The sequence below is a fragment of the Mobula birostris genome, chromosome 2 (genome assembly GCF_030028105.1).
Source record: "Mobula birostris isolate sMobBir1 chromosome 2, sMobBir1.hap1, whole genome shotgun sequence".
Classification (NCBI taxonomy): Eukaryota; Metazoa; Chordata; class Chondrichthyes; order Myliobatiformes; family Myliobatidae; genus Mobula; species Mobula birostris.
The window spans coordinates 202,716,872-202,741,600 of NC_092371.1; the positions used below are offsets into that span (position 1 = coordinate 202,716,872).

The 24,729-nt window shown below is 41.3% G+C and overlaps 1 protein-coding gene across 1 annotated transcript in view; it reads right to left on the reverse strand.

Annotated features, from left to right (window-relative positions):
• Nucleotides 1-18,593: 18,593 nt before the first annotated feature.
• Nucleotides 18,594-24,729, reverse strand: part of tdrd15 (tudor domain containing 15) — a 50,553-nt gene continuing 44,417 nt past the window's right edge. Inside the window, exon 3 of the mRNA XM_072280569.1 lies at nucleotides 18,594-19,580. Coding sequence (XP_072136670.1) covers nucleotides 18,594-19,580 — 987 coding nt within the window. The remainder of the gene's footprint in view (nucleotides 19,581-24,729) is intronic.

The window sequence follows — 24,729 nt, forward strand, 5'->3', positions numbered from 1 at the left end:
AATACAAAATCACCAATTTTACAACAGCATTTTCACTACCAATAATACAATGAGGCAAAATTCTGAGATGGAGGGAAATTCTGATGTGCTGTATTTCGTTTGTATAATGAACTGAGTCATCAACTGGTCTACCAGCTCAATGTTTCTTTTAAAATTTTAAACATTTTATGAAATTCTACTTCCAAGTAATAAATATATTTTCCTTCAACATAATCAGAGGCCTCACTGCTTTCTGTTTGGATCAATTGATCTACACACCTACGGTATCTAGAAATTAAATATTGCAGAACTACTCTTATAATACAAAGAAAATAAAAGAGATGAAGATTTAGCTGTACCTTGTGAAAATGGCAAAGACGTGTATTAAATTGGCAAGTAAAATGCTGGCTTATAGCTCAGTAAGATTATAGTCGAGATAATGACATACACAAACAGTTTAGTTGAACATGAATGAAGGGGAGAGTATGAAGTTAGAAGCAATAGCATGGGGAGTTGAGCAGCAGCTCTTGCTTATTATTAGCAGTATGTCAGTACAATGTTGACTCTAAGAAGCTGGCAGTGAAATTTTACATTGCATACTGTTTATAATGCTAAAATGATCTTAACACTTCATTTGCATAAAAATGTATCAAATTACCTCAGCATCACATCAGTTTTCCCCAATGCCCTGCAAAACTAATACATCAATGAACAAGATTTTCTATTAAAAACATACCTTGTTGCATGGAATCAATACAAGCTTGGACAATAATGGAAGCAAAAGCCATGACAAATACCAATACACTAATGGTATTTAATTACCACATCAACCTGGGAAAACCATTCAAGCCCTGATCTTAAAACATTAGCTAAGCCATCGATGGTAAACAATAAAAATAGAAAAATGGCCTTCCTTAAAAGAAAATTTTGACCAGACTTTTATTCTTTGTAACATTAACCAGCAAGGTAAATAATGACAGTAACCAGCTGGACTACACTTGTGAGATTCCATTCAAAATATTTGTGAACACCGAAAAAACAAAATCACTGACAACTTTTCAAAGTGAATGGGCTTTTAGCAAAGTCATTACTGGCAAGGTCCTCCACCAAAAAATGCATGATGAAATGAGAACAGTAAAGAATAACATTTTAACACCAAAACATGAGGAATTCTGCAGATGCTGGAAATTCAAGCAACACACATCAAGTTTCTGGTGAACACAGCAGGTCAGGCAGCATCTCTAGGAAGAGGTACAGTCAACGTTTCTGGCCGAGACCCTTCATCAGGACTAACTGAAGGAAGAGCCAGTAAGAGATTTGAAAGTGGGAGGGGGAGGGGGAGATCCAAAATGATAGGAGAAGACAGAAGGGGGAGAGATGGAGCCAAAAGCTGGCCAGTTGTTTGGCAAAAGAGATATGAGAGGATCATGGGACAGGAGGCCCAGGGAGAAGGAAAAGGGGGAGGGGGGAAGCCCAGAGGATGGGCAAGGACTATAGTGAGAGGGACAAGGAGAAAAAGGAGAGAGAGAAAAAGAATACATATATATATAATAATAATAAAAAATAACGGATGGGGTACGAGGGGGAGGTGGGGCATTAACGGAAATTAGAGAAGACAATGTTCATGCCATCAGGTTGGAGGCTACCCAGACGGAATATAAGGCGTTGTTCCTCCAACCTGAGTGTGGCTTCATCTTTACAGTAGAGGAGGCCATGGACAGACATATCAGAATGGAAATGGGACATGGAATTAAAATGTGTGGCCACTGGGAGATCCTGTTTTCTATGGCGGACAGAGTTTAGGTGTTCAGCGAAACGATCTCCCAGTCTGCATCGGGTCTCGCCAATATATAGAAGGCCACATCGGGAGCACCGGACGCAGTATATCACCCCAGCCGACTCACAGGTGAAATGTCGCCACACCTGGAAGGACTGTCTGGGGCCCTGAATGGTGGTAAGGGAGGAAGTGTAAGGGCATGTGTAGCACTTGTTCTGCTTACAAGGATAAGAGCCAGGAGGGAGATCGGTGGGGAGGGATGGGAGGAACGAATGGACAAGGGAGTCGCGTAGGGAGCGATCCCTGCGGAAAGCGGGGGGGAGAGGGAAAGGTGTGCTTAGTGGTGGGATATCCTGTTGGAGGTGGCAATAGTTATGGAGAGTAATATGTTGGACCCGGAGGCTGGTGGGGTAGTAGGTAAGGACAAGGGGAACCCTATTCCTAGTGGGGTGGCGGGAGGATGGAGTGAGAGCAGATGTGCGTGAAATGGGGGAGATGCGTTTGAGAGCAGCGTTGATGGTGGAGGAAGGGAAGCCCCTTTGTTTAAAAAAGGACATCTCCCTCGTCCTGGAATGAAAAGCCTCATGCTGAGAACAGATGCAGCGGAGACGGAGGAATTGCGAGAAGGGGATGGCATTTTTGCAAGAAACAGGGTGAGAAGAGGAATAGTCCAGATAGCTGTGAGAGTCAGTAGGCTTATAGTAGACATCGGTAAATAAGCTGTCTCCAGAGATAGAGACAGAAAGATCTAGAAAGGGGAGGGAGGTGTTGGAAATGGACCAGGTAAACTTGAGGGCAGGGTGAAAATTGGAGGCAAAGTTAATGAAGTCAACGAGCTCAGCACACGTGCAGGAAGCAGCGCCAATGCAGTCGTCGATGTAGCGAAGGAAAAGTGGGGGGACAGATACCAGAATAGGTTTGGAACATAGATTGTTCCACAAAGCCAAAAAGACAGGCATAGCTAGGACCCATACAGGAGCCCATAGCTACACCTTTAGTTTGGAGGAAGTGGGAGGAGCCAAAGGAGAAATTATTAAGAGTAAGGACTAATTCCGCTAGACGGAGCAGAGTGGTGGTAGAGGGGAACTGGTTAGGTCTGGAATCCAAAATGAAGTGGAGAGCTTTGAGACCTTACTGATGGGGGATGGAAGGATTGGATATCCATGGTGAAAATAAAACAGTGGGGGCCAGGGAACTTAAAATCATCGAAAAGTTTAAGAGTGTGAGAAGTCCATTCGTTCCCCCCCCCCATCCCTCCCCACCGATCTCCCTCCTGGCACTTATCCGTGTAAGCGGAACAAGTGCTACACATGCCCTTACACTTCCTCCCTTACCACCATTCAGGGCCCCAGACAGTCCTTTCAGTTGAGGTGACACTTCAACTGTGAGTTGCCTGGGGTGATATACTGCGTCCGGTGCTCCCAATGCGGCCTTCTATATATTGGCGAGACCCGACACAGACTGGGAGACCATTTCGCTGAACACCTAAGCTCCGTCCGCCAGTGAAAGCAGGATCTCCCAGTGGCCAGACATTTTAATTCCACGTCCCATTCACATTCTGATATGTCTGTCCACGGCCTCCTCTACTGTAAAGATGAAGCCACACTCAGGTTGGAGGAACAACACCTTATATTCCGTCTGGGTAGCCTCCAACCTGATAGCATGAACACTGACTTCTCAAATTTCCGCTAATGTCCCACCTCCCCCTCATACCCCATCCGTTATTTCTTTATATACACATATTCTTTTTCTCTTTCTCCTTTTTCTCCCTCTGTCCTTCTCACTATACCCCTTGCCCATCCTCTGGGTTATTCCCCCCTTCCCCCTTTTCTTTCTCCCTGGGCCTCCTGTCCCATGATCCTCTCATATCCCTTTTGCCAATCAACGGTTCAGCTCTTGGCTCCATCCCTCCCCCTCCCGTCTTTTCCTATCATTTCGGATCTCCCCCTCCCCCTCCCATTTTCAAATCTCTTACTTAGCTCTTCTTTCAGTTAGTCCTGACAAAGGGTCTCGGCCCGAAATGTCGACTGTACCTCTTCCTAGAGATGCTGCCTGGCCTGCTGTGTTCACCAGCAATTTTGATGTGTGCTGTTTTAACACCAAAATCCATCTGGCTCCTCAAGTTGCTCAGACATTCAATAAACTCACAGTTGATCTAACACAGATCTTATGTCCTCAGTTGGATTCCCCTGGCCCTCAATTCCTCTTATCTTTGAAAAAAAAATTCTCCTTCCACTTTAAAAACTTCTAATGAGCTCCACAACTGTCTAGGAAATACTGAGTTCCACCACCCTTTTGAGACTACTGAACGATTCTCCCTCTAGAGAAAACATCTCGGCATCGATACTTGTCTCTACCACATCTTCTAGCAGCTCATTCCACATAGTGAACCACCTTCCGTGTCAAACTGTTGTCCCTCAGGACCCTTTAGATCTATCCCAGCTCAACCTGAACTGTTACCCACTAGTTTTCCACTCCCCTAACCTGGGTAAAGACTGTTAGGATTCAGTTTCATTTATTTTATTTATCACATATATATATTGAAACATAATGAAATGTGTCATTTGTGTTAACTAACCTAATCCAAGGATTTGCTAGGAGTGTTGCTACACATTCTAGCACCAGCAAAGCATGCCCTCCATGTTCTCTGAACTACACAAGTAACAACACCACCACCAGATCAACAATAAAACAGCAAACCAGATGTCTCTGGGCCTCCAGCAGACTCGCAGACATGGAACCTTTGACTTCCCCAGTGGACTAGCAGATTCAGAGCTTTGACCATCAGGCCTTGACTCTCAGATTTCTGATCAAATTTCAGGCTTCGATCTTTGGTACTGACTCACGACTCACCAATGACGATGAAAGAGGATCCTGAACTCCAGGCCTCAAAGCCCAGCCCAGTGTTTGAGATCCCAAACACTGGTTCTCGAACTCCAATCTCACGGACTCACATACTTAGGGGGTCACTGACTCTCATATTTCCTGCCCACAAGGAATTCCGATCCCAGAACCTCTAGGCCACTAGCCCTCACCGGTCTGCTGGCCTGACATCCTGCTACAGATATCCTTCATCACACATCAACTTTGCTGACCTTCAAGAATGGAGCAGAGGTCTATACTTTGGCCTAACCCTAACCCCACATCCCTATTCCTAAACCCTAACCTGACCCCGAACACCCCTCTGTCCCCATCCCTACAAACCTAAAAAGCACAATTAAGTTGAGCCATGACCTCAGATGTTACCACCTACTATCTTTGTCTCTCACCATTTTAACCAATTCTCCTGCACTCCAAGAAGTAAATACCTAGCCTGGCCAATCTCTCCCTGTAAATAAAGCCCTCTAGTCCTGGCAGCATCTTCAAATCTTTTCTGTACCCTTTCCAGTTTAACTACGTCTTTTCTATAGCAGGGTGATCAAGACTGTACACAGTACTCAAATCATAAACACAAGAAATTCTGCAGATGCTTGATCTACTGAGTTCCTCCAGCATTTTGTGTGCATTGCACAGTATTCAAATGCAACCTCACTAATGATTATACAACTGCAGCATAATGTCCCTATTCCTATACTCAATGCTCTGATCTATGAAGGCCAGTGTACCCATAACAACACTGTCAATGAACTACGCACTTAACCTCCTAAGCCCCTTTGTTCCATTATATTATCTTGTGCCCTACTGTTTATTGTACGAATCCTTTCAAAATGCTTGTGAAAGTTGGAGCACGCTAGAGGTTAATATAACCTTCACGCAAGGACAGATTACAGATAGCACGCGATCAGCCTTGGCAAGAAATACCTTATAAACCAGAAGTCTTTGAAGAGCATAGCTTTCCTTTGCCAGCAGTGTGGGGGGGGGGGGGGGGCGCATTTGTCATACCAATACAAAATGAGGATGCAAATAAAAGATTCAGGGATGAAACATAATATTCGTCAGTTACTTTGGTATTTCTGAAGTATTATTAAACTTTAATGTGGAGATTACATTGGCTATTATTGTACTGTGATTATATAAATAAGGAATTTGAACATATACAAGGTTACCAATTAGTCAATATCTGTATCAATGTATATATAAAAATGACATTTTTTTGTTCAAACTTCAGAACAGTCTGGTGATGGGCCATGCTGTTCTTCCTGTAAACAAATAAGTGTGATTGTGGAATGAGTGAGCGTTTGAGTCCGGTTATTCGTTGACAATAGCATTGCCTTGCATTTAGCTGTCTTAAAATCCATTTGCCATTCCTCACTAACTGATTAAAATCCCTGTGATCTAGAATGTTTTTCCACTATCAACATCAGCTCCTGAATAAAGGTAATCTGCAAATTTACTGATCAAGCCTTGTTCATTTGCATCCAAATCATTTATATGACAAATAGCAAGGATTTCCACACTGAACCCAGTGGCACACCATTCGCCACTGGCCTGTATTCTGAGAAACAACCTTCAACTATTACCTTCTATTTCCTACATTTGAGTCAACTGTGAATCCACCTAATTAGCTCTCCCTGAATTCCATGGGGCCTAACCCTTCAGACCAGCCTACCATGAGAGATCTTGTCAAAGACTTTGATAAGGTCCAAATAGACAACATCCACTGCCCTATCTTCATTGTCGAACAGGTTTTGGACTGCTTTCAATGCTGCTATATCCATTCTCAATCGTGGACTAAAATTGCACACAATTCGCCAGGTGTGGTTTCACCACTCTATACAATTGTAACAAAACTTCCCTATTTTTAATCTATGCCAACATATTTCATCCAATACAAGTTTTTATGCAGCACCTCGTCAAAGTTCAGATTCGTCAATTCATAGATTCGCCTCGATCTACTCTTCTTCTTACATTCTTAAAACTGAAAAAAATAAGCAAATTTGTCAAATATAAACTCACTTCTCATGAAACTACTTTGACTTCATTTGAATAAATTCTTTCCTAAATTTCTTCTGATTATTGACTTTTATGTCTTGCCAAAAATCCATGTTAAACTAACTGATATACAGGAATAACTTTGTAGATCTTTTATTATAGCTGACGTGGCTAGTTGCAGATCTTTACATAACATGTGTATTCAGTGTATGGAATGAGCTCCTGGAGAAAGTGGTTGAGACAAGTACACAGTATCATTTAAGTGCTTGGATAGATATACGAAAGCAATGGGTTCAGAAGATGGCAGGAAATTGGAATTAGCTGGATAGACACCGTTGTTGGCATAGACTGGTTGGGCCGAAGAGCCAGTATACTTGCTATACTGCTCTAGATCCCTATGACCAAAAATATTGTCATAAGAAGAGGGGCTAAATGAGTAGATCTATGTCTTTTTTAAAGCCAAGTTACTACTACTGCAGAATAGCCATAGTAGCAGAATAAACATTTCACATAGCTATCTTATTTCACACGTGGGCAACATAATGACTGACGGTGTTAATTACCAAAACAAGTCCACGTTCTGTGATTCAGCTTTCAAATGTATTGTAAATTTACACATCCTCCAAATTGGTTGCAGGTAGCATAGCAACATAATTCAATCATAATCATTGTGAGCTACCAATTTAATCAAGTTCAGTTCAGCTTTACAGCAATGCAAATAATGGTTGTTCTATACACCTCTGGTTCAACCTAATTAATTTAGAACTCCAAACAAGAGAAAATCTGCAGATGCTGGAAATTCAAGCAACACACATAAAATTCTGGAGGAACTCAGCAGGCCTGGTAGCATCTGTGGAAAAGAGTACAGTCGACATTTCAGGCCAAGATGTCTACTATATTCTCCAGTTGCAGAAAGTCTTTGTCATGTTTTGTGAGGCTTCATCACAATATGACATGACCAGAACCTGTAGTATTAAAGTTCAAAGTTCAAAGATTTATTTTCAAAGTACATATATTTCATGTCACCACATACGTCACCTGAGATTCCTTTTCCTGTGGACATATTCAGCAAACCTAGAAAGTAGTAACTATAACAGGATCAATGAAAGATCAAGTAGAGTGCAGAAGATAAACTATACAAATGCAAATACAAATAAGTAACAATAAATAACAGGAACATGAAATAACAAGATAAATACTCTTTTCAGTGAGATGACTGGTTGTGGGAATATCTCAATGAATGGGAAAGTGAGTGTAGCAATCCCCTTTTGTTCAAGAGCCTGGTGGTTGTGGGGCAGTAACTGTTCTTGAATCAGGTGGTGCTAGTCCTGAGGCTCTTGTACTTTCTACCTGATAGCAACAATGAGAAAAGAGCATGGCCAGGGTGGTGAGAATCTCTAATTATGGATGCTGCTTCCTACAACAATGTTTCTCATAGATATGTTCAATGGTTGGGAGGGCTTTACTTGTGATGTACCGGGTTGAATCCACTACCTTTTCCATACAAAGGCACTGGCGTTTCCATACCAGGCCAAGATGCAGCCAGTTAATACACTGTCCACTACAAACATTTAGAAGTTTGTCAATAAGCTTCTCAATAAACAGTATGCTGATGTATATGTGTTTGCTGTTCAAATGTTCCAGGGTTGAGTGAAGAGCCAATGAGATGGCGTCTGCTGTGGGCCTATTGCTCCAGTAGGCAAATCTGAGCGGATTCTAAGTCACCTCTCAAGAGAGAGCTGTTATGTTTCATCACCAGCCTCTCAAAACACTTCATCACTGTGGATGTAATCATTGAGGCAAGTCACCATGCTCTTCTTGGGGTCCAATATAATTGAAGCCTACTTGAAGCATGTGTATATCACACACTGCCAAAGCAAGAAGTTCAATACATCAGTGAATATACTAGCCAGTCGGTCAACATAGGTCTTTAATACATGGCCAGGTACCCTGTCCAGTCTGGATGCTTTTCTTAGATTCACTTCCTGAAGGCAGCCCACACACAAGCTTCAGATACTGGAAATAAAAGGATCATCAGGACATATGGGGGTCCTGATGGTTCCTCCATGTTCTAACGGTCAAAGCTAGCATAGAAGGCATTGAGCTCATCTGGAAGTGAAGCGCTGCTGTCCCCCGTGTCACTTAATTTAATTTTGTAAGAGGTTGTAGCATTCAAATTCTGCCACAGCTGTTGAACATTCCTTGCAGATTCTAATTTGGTCTGGAATCTCACTTTGCCCATGAGATGGCTTGCCGGAGATCATACCGACACGTCTTGTAGCATTCTTGGTCTCCAGACCAAGAATCATTAATGCAATATTAAATCTCATTAACTCAATATTTCCAGTGTTTAGCATCAGAAAACAGCATACCTATTGCTTCTTCTTTGTCTTGTGGGGTCAGGAGTGTTAAGAGTGGTTCTTAAGATCTAACAGTAATTCAATTTGGAAACTTTATGACTTAGTCTAAAAGAAAGTCTTCCTCTGCTCTCTCAGCTGATCCAACAGAATTCACAGTGCTTCCCAAAAAAGTGAGTGAAGGTGAACATCCAGAAGTGGTGGTGCATGTTGGCACAAATGACATGGGGAAGAAGAGGAAAGACATGCTACAGCGTGACTTCAGAGAACTCGGAAGAAGGCTGAAAAGCAGGACTTCCAGGGTGGTTATCTCCGGTTTGCTTCCAATTCCCCGTGCCGGAGTGGTCAAGAACAGGAAGATAATGGATCTGAATGTGTGGCTGAGGAACTGGTGCAGGAGGCAAGGATTTACATTCTTGGACCATTTAGGGTATGTTTCGGGGTAAGGATGAATTGTACAAAAGGGATGGGTTGCACCTTAATAAGTGGGGCACTAGCATTCTGGCAGGCAGGCTTGTCTCTGCAACATGGGTGTGTTTAAACTAAGTTGTGGGGGGGGGAGGGGACGAACTGGAAACATAAGGATGGAGATAAAGGGAAAGTGAGAATAAGAAAAGTTAAGAATGACAGCAGAATCAACAGAGCAGAAAGCTCAAGAAGGGATCGTACAGTATGGCCAAGTGAAATAGAAATTGATATGGGAGGTGAGGGGAGTAATGAATTAAAAGTATTATATATGAATGCACGGAGTATAAGAAATAAAGTAGATGAGCTTGAGGCACAGTTGGAAATTGGTAAGTGTGATGTTGTGGGAATAACAGAGACATGGCTTCAAGTGGACAGGGTCTGGGAAATGAATATTCAAGGTATACGTCCTATCGAAAGGACAGACTGATGGGCAGAGGGGGTGGGGTGGCTCTGTTGGTGAGGAATGATATTCAGTCCCTTGCGAGGGGAGGGACATAAAATCAGGAGATGTAGAGTCAGTATGGATAGAACTGAGAAATTCTAAGGGTAGAAAGACCCTAATGGGAGTTATCTACAGGCCCCCAAACAGTAGTCTGGATATAGGGTGTAAGTTGGAAAAAGAGTTAAAATTGGCATGTCGCAAAGGTCATGCTACAGTTGTTATGGGGGACTTCAACATGCAGGTAGATTGGAGGAATCAGGTTGGTACTGGACCCCTAGAAAGGGAGTTTGGGGAGTCCCTCCAAGATGGATTCTTAGAACAGCTTGTACTGGAGCCTACCAGACAGAACGCAATTCTAGATTTAGTATTGTGCAATGAACCGGATTTGATCAGGGACCTCGAGGTAAAGGAGCCATTAGGAGGTAGTGACCATAATATGATAAGTTTTAATCTACAATCTGAGAGGGAGAAGGAAAACTCGGAAGTGTCAGTATTACAGTTGAACAAAGGAATCTATGGTGCTATGAGGGAGGAGCTGGCCAAAGTTCAATGGAACAATACCCTAGCAATGGCAAGTGTTTCTGGGAATAATGCGGAAGGTACAGGATCAGTTCATTCCAAAGAGGAAGAAAGATCCTAAGGGGAGTAAGGAGAGGCCGTGGCTGACAAGGGAAGTAATGGACAGTATAAAAGTAAAAGAAAAGTATAACATAGCAAAGACGAGTGGGAAGCCGGAGGATTGGGAAACTTTTAAAGAGCAACAGAAGGTAACTAAAAAGGCAATATGTGGAGAAAAAATGAGGTACGAAGGTAAACTAGCCAAGAATATAAAGGAGGATAGTAAAAGCTTCTTTAGGTATGTGAAAAGGAAAAATATAGTTAAGACCAAAATTGGGCCCTTGAAGACAGAAGCGGGTGAATTTATTATGGGGAACAAGGAAATGGCAGATGAGTTGTACAGATACTTTGGATCTGTCTTCACTAGGGAAGACACAAACAATCTCCCAGCTGTAATAGTGGCCAAAGGACCTAGGGTAATGGATGAACTGAAGGAAATTTATATTAGGCAGGAGATGGTGTTGGATAGGCTGTTGGATCTGAAGGCTGATAAGTTCCCAGGACCTGATGGTCTGCATCCCAGGGTACTTAAGGAGGTGGCTTTAGAAATCATGGACGCATTGGTAATCATTTTCTAATGTTCTATAGATTCAGGATCAGTTCTTGTGGATTGGAGGGTGGCTAATGTTGTCCCTCTCTTCAAGAAGGGAGGAAGAGAGAAAACAGGGAATTATAGACCAGTTAGCCTGATGTTGGTGGTGGGAAAGATGCTGGAGTCAATTATAAAAGATGAAATTACGACACATCTGGATAGTAGTAACAGGATTGTTCCCAGTCAGCATGGATTTACGAAGGTGAAATTGTGCTTGAATAATCTTATGGAATTTTTTGAGGATGTAACTATGAAAATGAACAAGGGAGAGCCAGTGGATGTAGTGTACCTGGACTTTCAGAAGCCTTTGATAAAGTCCCATATAGGAGATTAGTGGGCAAAATTAGGGCACACGGTATTGGAGGCAGAGTACTGACATGGATTGAAAATTGGCTGGCTGACAGAAAACAAAGAGTAGCGATTAACGGGTCCCTTTCGGAATGGCAGGCGGTGACCAGTGGGGTACCGCAGGGTTCAGTGCTGGGACCGCAGCTGTTTACAATATATATTAATGATTTACATGAGGGAATTAAAAGTAACATTAGCAAATTTGCTGATGACACAAAGCTGGGTGGCAGTGTGAAATGTGAGGAGGATGTCATGAGAATGCAGGGTGACTTGGACAGGCTGGGTGAGTGGGCAGATGCATGGCTGATGCAGTTTAATGTAGATAAATGTGAGGTTATCCACTTTGATGGTAAGAACAGGAAGGCAGATTACTATCTAATGGAGTCAAGTTAGGAAAAGGGGAAGTACAACGAGATCTAGGTGTTCTTGTGCATCAGTCACTGAAAGCAAGCAAGCAAGTACAGCAGGCAGTGAAGAAAGCTAATGGCATGCTGGCCTTCATAACAAGGGGAATTGAGTATAAGAGCAAAGAGGTCCTTCTGCAGCTGTACAGGGACCTGGTGAGACCACACCTGGAGTACTGTGTGCAGTTTTGGTCTCCAAATTTGAGGAAGGACATTCTTGCTATTGAGGGAGTGCAGCGTAGGTTCACAAGGTTAATTCCTGGGATGGCGGGACTGTCATATGTCGAAAGATTGAAGCGACTGGGCTTGTATACTCTGAAATTTAGAAGGCTGAGAGGGGATCTTATTGGAACATATAAGATTATTAAGGGATTGGACACGCTGGAGGCAGGAAGCATGTTCCCGCTGATGGGTGAGTCCAGAACCAGAGGCCACAGTTTAAGAATTAGGGGTAGGCCATTTAGAACGGAGTTGAGGAAAAACTTTTTCACCCAGAGAGTGGTGGATATATGGAATGCTCTGCCCCAGAAGGCTGTGGAGGCCAAGTCTCTGGATGCTTTCAAAAAAGAGATGGATAGAGCTCTTAAAGATAGCGGAATCAAAGGTTATGGGGATAAGGCAGGAACTGGATACTGATTGTGGATGATCAGCCATGATCACAGTGAATGGCGGTACTGGCTCGAAGGGCCAAATGGCCTACTCCAGCACCTATTGTCTATTAAAAAAAGACCAGATATGAACTGCATTTCACAACCTATATTGCTCAACTTTTGAAGTGTGAGTCACTTACTTTTCCAAAGACACTGTTCCACAAGCAGCAATGTTTCAACTGTTTATAATGCACCGTGGCAGATCAGTGATAACTTTTAACTTGGAATCTAAGAACTGTAATGCTTTTCACTTTAAAAAAGCAAAATAGGGCCTCAGTTTCATACCTCATCTGATGAATGCATACCTGACAGTACAAAAAACTCCTTTGATATAATATTCAAAGTTTATCCATTATTGAATCTCTTTTCTGGCGTAAGATTTGAAGAGCTCACTATCTTACTCATCTCTACTCAGAGACTCAAACCAGAAAAATGTTGACAGTAAATTCTGCTTCTATGTTGGGTCAAATCTTTCAAAGATGCCAAGGTAGAAAACCATTTATTCTCCTAAATTGATAAGCACTTTGACAATGGGAGTTCAAATGTATTTTAATTCAACTGATCCCATCTAAAAATGCTAGGTCAACAGTTTATTGCTTTAAAACAAACATTACTCCAAATTAAATCTAATACAGCAAACGGAAGCAATAGTATTTCTAAATATACTCTAGATGGCACTGTCTGTTAAAATTTTCAGTAAACCCACAGGTATATCAATTTTCAGCAGAAGCCATCAAATCTAACTGTAAATTAATATTTTACCCTTTGATAATATTTGAAAAAATTTAGAATCTTGAAAGTTCTACTGCATGGAATGAGTTGCACGGATTCTTTCTGACTAACTTAATTCACATCAAGCACACACCTCAGCCACTCGTTGCAACTTTTCTCTTTTATGAATTTGGCTGCAATTAGCCTGGCATTCCTCTTTATTATTATTTAGTCATCGGAAGTTAATGAAATAATAGCAAATTAGAACAGAAAATACCATCTAGCCCATCAATTCAGTACTTATTTAACTCATTCTTTTATTTATTTTTATTTCTATTTCGAGATACAGTGTGGAACAGCCCTTCCAATCCACCAACCTAGAACCCACCTATTTAACTCCAGCTTAATTGCAGAACAATGTACAATGGCTAATTAACATACTAACCAGTATGTCTTTGGGCCGTGGGAGTAAACGAAAGCACCCAGAAGAAACCCACATGTATGACAGAAAGGAACATACAAACTTCTTGCAGATGCTGCTGATCCGCTGAACTGTAATAGTGATGTGCAAACTACAAAACTACCATGGCTTGTTGAAGCAAAATATGTTGGAGAGAAGTCCATACTCTAACCACTTACGGGAAATTCTGCTCCAAAATATTAACAAGTGCGATGAGCTACCTATGCTAAATGATGAATCACAGTCAAAATGTAAACTTGATTTTTGCAGCTCTTAATTAAAAGTTTACTGAAAGGAAAAGGTATGATATAATCCAGATACTTGGGTGGATCTGATGATGCGATGCTCACAAGACAGCCAAATAAAAATCTGAAAACCAGCTGAAAACCAGCAAAACAGATCTCCTGGTATTCAGAAACATTCCAAATATTGAACACCAAATAAATTAAAAAGCTCTAAAGCAAAAAAAGGTATGGATTATTTTTCCAATTTTCCTTCTCCTGTTTCAGTCGATTCAAATGACTGATTGTTTTTATTGCACCTTGCCTAACTACATAAAGTACAGAAAAGAGATCACCAAAGATGACGTGAATTGTGAAAAAACTATGGAGAGAAAATGCAAGATTACCCTAGATTTTGACAACCTTATCCAAGCAATATTAGAACTACTATTCCTGTCTCCTTTTGTCTTTACTTTGCTTGTCATTTTAGTTCAAAAGTTGAAATAATTCAGTTAAATTGAACTTAATTGGAAAAAATCAACAAGTTTCATACAATTGCCTCTAGTACATAACAGAGCAAAATAATATTTAATTATCTGTTTTAGCTCTCTTACTCAATGAACTTTGTTTAACTTAAGTTAGATGGCCAGGGCACACACTGGGTCATTGTCACCTCTTGGTATAAAGGGGAAATGAAATACATCTTGTCCGAAGTCAAACAGTTGATGCACTTGCAAACATTGACATTTTCAACCCTCCGATAAAATTTCCTTTAAACACAAAATTAAAATGTTGTCCCGACTAAGCAGACAGGAAAAATCCAGTTACTGTTTAATAAAATCAATGAAGGTAAAGCAGATGCTTTATCACACATCCTTGCTTAAAAAATGCAACAATTAACAAATATGTCACTGGAAAATGTAATGGCCCAAACTAAGGGTGAACTCACAATATTGATTCAAAAACTATTCAATAATTTATTATGACAAATATTGCCATAAATGGCATTTGTCGAAATACAGAGATTTGAACTACACTTCGTTGACTAAACAGGAATCAAATTTGACAATGCACTGTGCATGCTTGCTATATATTATAGGTACAAACTGAACTTGCCAAATTAAGGATCCTGGATTAGAACACTACACAGATGGGATAATCTATGGTTTAGATATGAAATACAATTTTGGAAATCCAAATATTCAACATTTAGGAGCCATTTTTGAATCTTGATGAATACGCTAGATGTCACTGACTTCATCAAGTCCCGCATGGATGAGTGTGTGCCTTTGTGAACATACTAGATGTACTCAAACCAAAAACTGTGGATGAAACAGGAGATGTTTAGTATGCTGAGGACTAGATCTGTCGCATTCAAGATCAGTGATCTACAAGTATACAAGTAGTTCAGGTATAACCTACAAAAGGCTATTTTAAGAGTGAAAAAACAATTCTGATTGAGGACAGAGACAGAATTCAGCTCTGGCAGGGTTTGCAGGCCATTATCTCCTACAAAGCAAAACATAATATCATGAATAGCCATGAAGCTTCACTCCCAGATGCGCTAAATGCCTTTGATGCACGCTTTGATAGGGAGAATACTGTAAACCTACACCTGTGCAGATCCCTGCAGCATCTGGTAACACGCTGATTTCTTCTCGGAGGCCGACATCAGAACATCTTTCAAAAGGGTGAACCCTCACAAGGCATCAGATCCTGATGGTGTACCTGGTAGGACTCTTAAAATCTGTGCTAACTAACTGCAGGGAATGTTCAAGAACATCTTCAATTTCTCACTGCTGCAGTCAGAAGTTCCCACCTGCTTCAAAGGGGCGACAAACATATTAGTGCCCAAGAAGAGCAGGGTAAGCTGTCTCAACAAGTATTGCCTAGTGGCACTCACATCTACTGTAATGAAGTGCTTTGAGAGGTTGATCATGGCCAGAACCAACTTCCAGCCAAGGACCTGGACTCTCTGCAATTTTCCTATCACCGCAATTGGTCTACAACGGATGCAGTCTCATTGGCTCTCCATTCAGCCTTGGATCACCTAATACCTACGTCAGACCACTGTTTATTGATTATAACTTAGTGTTCTTCACAATCATACCCTCAGTTCTAATCAGTAAGCTTCAAAACCCAGGCCTCTGTATCTCCCTTCGTAGCCAGATTCTCGGCCTCTCCACTGAGAAACTAGTCTGGGTGGATCGGAAATAACATCTCGTCCTTGATGACAATCCACACTAGCGCACCTCAAGGATGCATTCTTAGCCACTGCTCTACTCTGTTCACACCCCCGAGTGTGTGGCTAGGCACAGCTCCAATTTCATCTGTAAATTTGAGGATGACAAAACTATCATTGGCAGAATTTCCGATGGTGACGAGGTGGTGTACAGGAGCAAGACAGATCAGCTAGTTGTGGTGTTGCACCAACAACTTTGCAGTCACTGTCAGTAAGACCCAAGAAATAGATTGTGGACTTCAGGAAGGGAAAGTCAAGGGAACACACACCAGTCCTCTCCGAGGGATTAGCAGTGGAAAGGGTGAGCAGTTTCAAGATAAAGGGTGTTAACATCTCTGAAGATCTATCCTGGGCCTAACATATCGATGCAATTATAAAGAAGGCACAACTTTATTAGGAGTTTCAGGAGATTTGGAATGTCACCCAAGTCACTCACAGATTTCTACATTTGTACCATGGAGAGCATTCTAACTAGTTGCATCACTCTCTGAAATGTAGGGGCCATTGCACAAGTTCAAAAAAAGTTGCAAACTCATCCAGCTCCAGTATGGAGGACACTTTCAAAACACAATTCCTCAAAAAGGCAGTATCCATCATTAAGGACCCCCATCACCCAGGGCATCATCTCTTCTCATATGTACGTATTGTGTGTGCGCGCACATGCGTGTGCATGCATATATATTGCAATGATTAATGTGACAGGCAATTCTTAGTTAATCAAAGAATAACAAATCTATGAAAATATTTTCATATAACAGAAACATATTGATAGCAGAAATCAGTGAGGCCTTTATTAGACCATAAAGCATAAAAACAGAAAAAGGCCATTTGACCCACTGAGTTCACTCCACCATTTCATTCTAGCTTATCCATTTTCCCTCTTAACCTCATTCTTTTGCCTTCTCCCCATAACCTTTCATGCCCTGACTCACCAAGAATCTATCAACTTCCGCCTTAAATATACCCAATGACCTGTCACCCACAGGTGCCTATGACAACAAGTGCCACAGACGCACCAGACTCTAGCTAAATGAGTCCCTCCTAATCTCTGTTTTAAATGGAACTCCCTAAGTTGTGCTCTCCGGTCCTAGACTTCCCACTATATGAAACATCTTCTGCTCATCCACTCTATTAGGCCTTACAACATTCGATAGGTTTCAATGAGATCCCCCCTCATTCCTGTAAATTTCAGTGAGTATAGGTCTAGAGCCATCACAACTCCTCATATGTAAAGCCTCTTATTCCCAGAATCATTTTTGTGAACCTCCTTTGAACCCTCTCCAATGTCTGCAGAATTTTTTCTTGCTAAGGGGCCCAAAAATATTTGCAATACTCAAAGTGAGGCCTCACAAGTTCCTTATACAGCCTCAGCATTACATCCTTGTTTTCATATTCTAGTCTTCTCAAAATGTATGCTAACATTGCATTTGCCTTACTCACCACTGACTCAATGTGTAAATTAACCTTCAGGGCATCCTGCATGAGGACTCCCAAATCCCTTTGTACCTCAGATTTTAAAATCTTCTCCATTTAGAAAATAGTCTATGCTTTTATTCCTTCTGCCAAGGCTCATGACCATACACTTCCCAAAGCAGTATTCCATCTGCCACCTCTCTGCCAATTCTCCTAATCTATCCAAGTCCTTCTGCAGCCTCCCTGCTTCCTCAACACGCACTGCCTCTCCACCTAATTTTGTATCATCCGCATACATGGCCACAAAGCCATCAATTCCATAACCCAAATCATTGACATAATGCAAAAAGCTGCCCAAACACCGGCTCCTGCAGAACACCACTTGTCATCAACAGCCAATCAGAAAAGGCTCCTTTTATTCCCACTCTTTGCCTCCTACCAATCAGCCAATACTCTATCCAAGCTAGTATCTTTCCTGCAATAAAATGAACTCTTATTTTGCTAAGCAGTCTCATGTGTGGCATGAAAGTCCATCTGAAAATCCAAGTATACAACATCAGATTTTCTTCTGTCTACCCTGATCTGTATTTTCTCAAAGACATTAACCTGCTTGCTTGACCTTTAACCCACACGATTGCTATCATTGTTACTGTTGCTACATTTTCCTCAAGATAGTCAACCCTAAAAGGAAAGAGTTATGCCCACTTAGATTTCCATGATGCCCTTGTAGGCACCAGCAAGTATGTGAAATAACAAAATAATAAAATATCAGGAGGTAGAGAAAGAGGATAGAGTACAGAAGCGAAAGAGGAAGTTGGGAATTGATATACAATAAAGTTCTTGGAGAAATTATATGGCAATTAAAGCTAAAAGATTGTTTAAATGATAGGTACTATCAAATTGAAATGACTGCATACTAGTTTCTTTTTTAATTATTCAACTCAGTCTATACAGCATTTCTATTGTACTTACGAAAATCATGAGGAAATACCACTCATTGCAAAACAATCATGTTGGAAAATGAAAACTCACATTTTGTTCAGTAACTGGCTTCAAATTGCTCATCGATGGGTTTTCTCCTTGATGGACTGCAGCTCACCATATTTATTATATGTTGGTTTGAGATGGGTCCTGCCAGAATCCGAGAGACTTCTAAAGAACTGAGTGTGTCTTCAGTGGAGGAGTTAACAATTTCTTTCAGAAATGCAGCATGTCCAGCAGCAACTAAATCTCCTGCCACACTCTTGTTATTTATGACAACGTCCACTTCCCACACCAAATGAGCAAAATATTGTCTGAAAATGACAGTCAAATTCTGCTTATTCAAAGACTTTTGAAAGAAAACAATAGCTTCATCTGTCCAAAAGTCCCCTTTTGCAGGCACAACTCCATTTAAAATGCAGCGATTAGTTAAACGTGGCAAGTCAGCAAGTTCTTGAGGAAGTGCGCATATTCTGCTAAAATCTGAAGGCTGAATGAAGATATAATGTCCATAATCAACGGCTCTAGCAAGAACGAACTGTTGTGACACTGCACAAATTTCAATCCTGCACCAATGATTACTGCTGGTACATTTGATTAGATAAGCTACCCCAACTTTCAATGAATTGAGAGATAATGTTTGAAGATTCTCTGGTAGCTCAGCCAGGAATGAACTGAGATTTATCATTGTTTCAAATGTATCATCTAGCTGAATGTAGAATTCTGATGGATCAATCACAGAACTAACAAAGCCACTGTATTCTTTAGCTGGCTGGATAGAGCCACATGCTATTAAATTTAACGCTGATAAGCATTGTCTGGCACTCTCACCAGGAAGCAGAGATTTTAATGACACATGTTTAGCTGAAGCAATTTTCACATCTGCACAAGCCATTTTATTCATCCATCCATCCAAATCAAACAAAAAGCCTTTCAATATAATAACAGCATCACTTGCATGGAACACTTTGTGTTTCTCAGAAACAGAGGCAGCATCAATCTTCCAAATGCCAGAATTGAACCTTCCAAACAATTTGGTGAAATCCTGTTCAAATAGAATTATGAGATGTTAGACATCCTTTCAATAGTTGTCTTTCTTTTCCAATATATTCTAGAACATAATGTTTAAAATATTTAACCTCTGTATTTTATGACTGAAAAATAGTATCACCATTACAAGCCTATCAATACATATTATCTTCTCAATAGTTTATCAATGGCTTAATACATAGATTGAACCTTACCAAGAATACTTACTTTAATTTTTTTCTGTTAAAATTCTTCTCCGAACAGGTAAAGGACAGTACCTCACACTTAAAACATTTATTAAAAAAATAACTTTAATAATACAGCAATTATCTCCAAATACTCAACTAATTATATTTTATCTGTGCAAAAATCAAACTTACTGTTTTGTTATTACTCAAGACAATTTTTGTTGCAGTTCTTCACATTCTGATAGCAGTATGTAACAAAAGAATCAGAAACACAAGAACAGCTTAGAAATAACACACACACAAAAAGCTGGAGGAACTCTCAGCAGGGAACTCAGTAGCATCCATAGAAATGATTGCAGTCAACATTTCCGGCTGAGAACCTTTATCAGGAACGAAAAGGAAGAGGGAAGAAGCCAAAATTAAGATGGTGTGGGGAGAGAAGTACAAGCTAGAAGGTGATAGACAAAGTCAGATGGGTTGGGGGAGCATGAAGTAAGAAGCTGGGAGGTGTTAGATGGAAAAGGTAAAGGCCTGGAGAAGGAATCTGACAGGAGAGAATGAACCATGGGAGAAAGGGAAGAGGAATAGGCACCAGGGAGAGGTGATAGGTAGGTGAGGGGGGCAGAGTGGGGTATTAAAGAGGGAAAGGGGAGAGGAGAAATCACTAGAAGATGGGGAAATCAATGCTCACGCTACCCGGTTGGAGGCTGTCTAGACGGAATGAGGTGTTGTTCCTTCAACCTGAGAGTGGCCTCATCATGGTAGTAGAGGTGGCCGTGGACCAACATGTCAGAATAGGAATGTGGATTGGAATTAAAATGCTCGACCACCTGAAAATCCTGCTAGTTTGCAGATGGAGCAAAGGTGCTCAGCAAATGTCCGGTCTCACACCAATGCAGAGGAGGCCATATTAGGAGCAATAAGTACAGAGGATGTCCAGATGACCCTATTGGATTCACAGGTGAAATGTTGCCTCATCTGGAAGGACTGTTTGGGGCCCTGAATGAAGCTTAGGGAGCAGATGAATGAGGAAGAAATGCTACACCTGGGGGACTGCTGAAGAATTTCAGCCTGAAATGTTGACTGTTTAATCATTTCCATAGTCCTGATGAATTCTTCCAGGATTTTGTGTGTTGTGCTGCATTTACAGCACCTACAGAATCTCTTTATGATTTGAATCTTAGAAATAAATTTTTATTTTAGTTCTTGAGAATGAAGCTTACTGACTCAAAGACAATGATTGCCAAGCCACTTCAGATACTGTTGAGGGGGCCGTGACGGGGCCTCTGGCACCGAGTTGGGTGCTGTGGCTCAGAAGAGAAGAGAGGTGAAGAGGACTGCAGTGGTGATAGGAGATTCCATAGTCAGAGGAACATAGATGAGATTCTGTGAGCGCAAGAGTCACCCAAATGATAGGCTGCCAGGGTCAGGGATGTTTTGGATCATGTCCGCAGCATTCTAAAGGGGGAGGGTAAGCAGCCACAAGTCTTGGTACGTATGGGCAGCAATTGCATAGGTAAGAAAGATGAGAAGGTCCTAAAGAGATTTTAGGGAGCTAGGTAGAAAGAGGGTCAGAATGGGATGACTTAGCAGATGAAAGCATCTTCAAGGAGCAGTGCCTCAGAAAGATGGTGTCCATCATTAAGGACCTCCACCACTTGGGACATGCCCTCTCCTCACTGTTACCATCAGGAAGGAGGAAAAGCAGCTTGAAGGTACACACAGCTATTCAGGAACAGTTTCTTCCCCTCTGTTGTCAGATTCCTAATTCGACATTGAACCCATGAACACTACCCCACTTTTATTCTTTCTGTTTTTGTACTATTTTTAATTTAACTTATATATACTGTAATTGACTTATTTTTTTCCAATATTATCATGTATTGTATTGCACTGCTGCCACTGTTAACAAATTTCATGATATATGCCGCTGATATTGAACCTGATTCTCAATGAGTTGCTGAGGAACTGGTGCAGGATGCAGGGTTTCAGATTTCTGGATAATTGGGATCTCTTCTGGGGGAGGTACGACATGTACAACAAGGGACAGGTTACACTAGAACCCAAGGAGGAATAGCAATGGCTGGAGTTTCTAAGAATAATTAAGGCACAGGATAGATATATCCCAAAAAGGTATTCTAAAGGCAGGATGTCGCAACCTTGGCAAAAGAGAGAAGTCAAAGTCAACAGGAAAGCCAAAAACAGGACATAAAATAAAGCAAAAAATGATGGTAAGTTAGAGGATTGGGAAGCTTTTAAAAACAAACAGAAGGCAAATAAAAAAGTCATAAATGCAAAAAAGATGGAATTCAAAGGTAAGCTAGCCAATAATAAAGAGGATACCAAAAGTTTCTTCAGATATCCAAAGAATAAGGTAGGTGAGAGTAGATACCAGACCTCTGGAAAATGATGTTGGAGAGTTAGAAATGGTGGACAAACTAAATACGTATTTTACGTAAGTCCTTATTGTGGAAAACACTAGCAGTATGCCGGTGGTTCAAGAGTGTCTGGGGGCAGAAGTGGGTGAAATTGCCTTTACCAGGGAGAAGGCGCATAAGAAACTGAAAGGTCTGAAGGGAGATAGATCACCTGGGCAAGATGGTTTACGCCCCAGTTTTCTGAAGGAGATAGTTGAAGAGATTGAGGAGTCACAAATAATGATCTTTCAAGAATTAATGGATTCTTGCATGGTTTTGGAGGACTGGGAAATTGCAAATGTTACTCCACTTTTCAAGAAGAGAGAGGCAGAAGAAAGGAAATTACAGGCCAGCGAGTTGCACCTCAGTAGTTGTAAAGATGTTCGAGTCTATGTGATATTGGCGTACTTGGATAAAATAGGCCAAAGTCAGCATGGTTTCCTTAAGGGAAAATCTTGCCTGACAACCCTCTTGGAATTTTTTGAAGAAAGAACAAGGAGAATAGGTGGATGTTGTGTACTTGGATTTTCAAAAGGCCTTTGATAAGGTGCCACACATGAGGCTGCCTCACAAGAGTCCATAGTATTACAGGAAAGATACTAGCATGAATACGAAATTGGCTGGAGGAATAAAGGGAGCCTTTTCTGGTTGGCTATCAGTGACTAGTGGTGTTCTACAGGGGTCTGTGCAAGAACTGCTTCTTTTTACATTATAGGTAAATGATTTGGATGATGGAATTGATAGCTTTATGGCTATCAATTCGAAGCAGACAATATGAAGATAGATGGAGGGGCAGGTAGTGTTCAGGAAGCAGCAAGGCAACAGAAGGACTTAGACAGATTAGGAGAAAAGGGGAAAGAAGTAGCAGATAGAATAGTGTCGCGAAGTGTACTTCAGTGGTCATGCACTTTGTATAAGAAATAAAAGCACAGACTATTTTCTAAATGGAGAAAAATTGCAAAAATCTGAGTAGCAAAAGGACTCCTCATGCAAGATTCCCTAAAGGTTAATTTGCAGGTTGAGTTAGTGGTGAAGAGGGCAAATGAACATAGAACATAGAAATCTACAGCACATTACAGGCCCTTCAGCCCACAATGTTTTGCCGACCATGCAACCTACTCTAGAAACTGCCTAAAATTTCCCTAGCACATGGCCTTCTATTTTTCTAAGCTCCATGTACCTATCTAAGACTCTTAAAAGACCCTATTGTGTCCACTTCCACCGCTGCCACCGGCAGTGCATTCCATGCACCCACCATACTCTGTGTGAAAAACCTACCCGTAACATCCCCTTGGTACCTATTTCCAAGCACCTTAAAACTATGGCCCCTCGTATTAGCAATTTCAGCCCTGGGAAAAAGCCTCTGGCTATCCACACGATCAATGCCCCTCATCATCTTATACACCTCTATCAGGTCACCTCTCATCCTCTGTTGCTCCCAGAAGAAAGGGCCTAGTTCATTCAACCTACTCTCATAAGGTACGCCCTCCAATCCAGGTAACATCCTTGTAAATCTTCTTTGCACTCTTTCTGCAATGTTAGTATTAATTTTAGGAGGATTAGAATATAAAAGTATGTAATGCTCAGGCTTTATTAACAGCACTAGTGAGGCCTCATTTGGAGCATTGTGAGGTGGCTTAGGCCTCTCATCCAAGAGAGGATGTACTTACGTTAGAGAGTTCAAATGAGGTAAATAATAATGATTCTGGGATTGAAAGGCTTATCATATTAAGAGCTTTTCATTGCTTTGGGCTGTACTTCAAAAGAATGAGAGGGGTTTTGTCATTGAAAACAGTTGAATGTTGAAAGGCCTCAACAGAGTAGATTTGGAGAGGATGTTTCCTAAGGTGGGGGAATCTAAGACTAGAGGACACAGCCTCAGAACAGAGGGATGTCCTTTCAGAAAGAAGATAAGGAGGAATTTCTTTAGCCAGAGAGTGGTGAATCTATGGAATTCATTGCCACAGGTGGCTGTGGAGGCCAAGTCATTGCGTATGTTTAAGGCAGAGGTTGAAAGAATCTTGACAAGTCAGAGCACGGAAAGACACAGGGAAAAGGCGGGAGATTGGGGCTAAGAGGGAAATGGATCTGCCAAGATGAAATGGTGGCGCAGGCTCAATGGGTCAAGTGGTCTAATTCTGCTCCTCTATTTTTTGGTATTATGATCTCATGATCTAGTTGTGGACACTGCACAGCATATCAGTGAAACCAGTCTCCCCTCCATGGACTATCTACATTGCAGCCTTGGTAAAGCAGCCAGCATAATCAAAGATCCTATCTATCCCAGGCACTCTCCCTTCTTCCCAGTCCCATTGAACAAAAGATACTAATAATTGAAAGCACCTACCACTAGGCTCAAGGACAGCTTCTATTCCACTGTTACTGAGCGCTTGACCTTAATCTACCTTATGACCCTGCATCTTATTGTCGACCTGAACTGTACTGTAACACTTCACTCTGTATTCTGTCAGTTTTACCTTGTACTATATCAATGTGCTGCTGCAATGAATTTATCCGTATGAACAATACAGATAAGCTTTCACTGTATCATGGTACACGT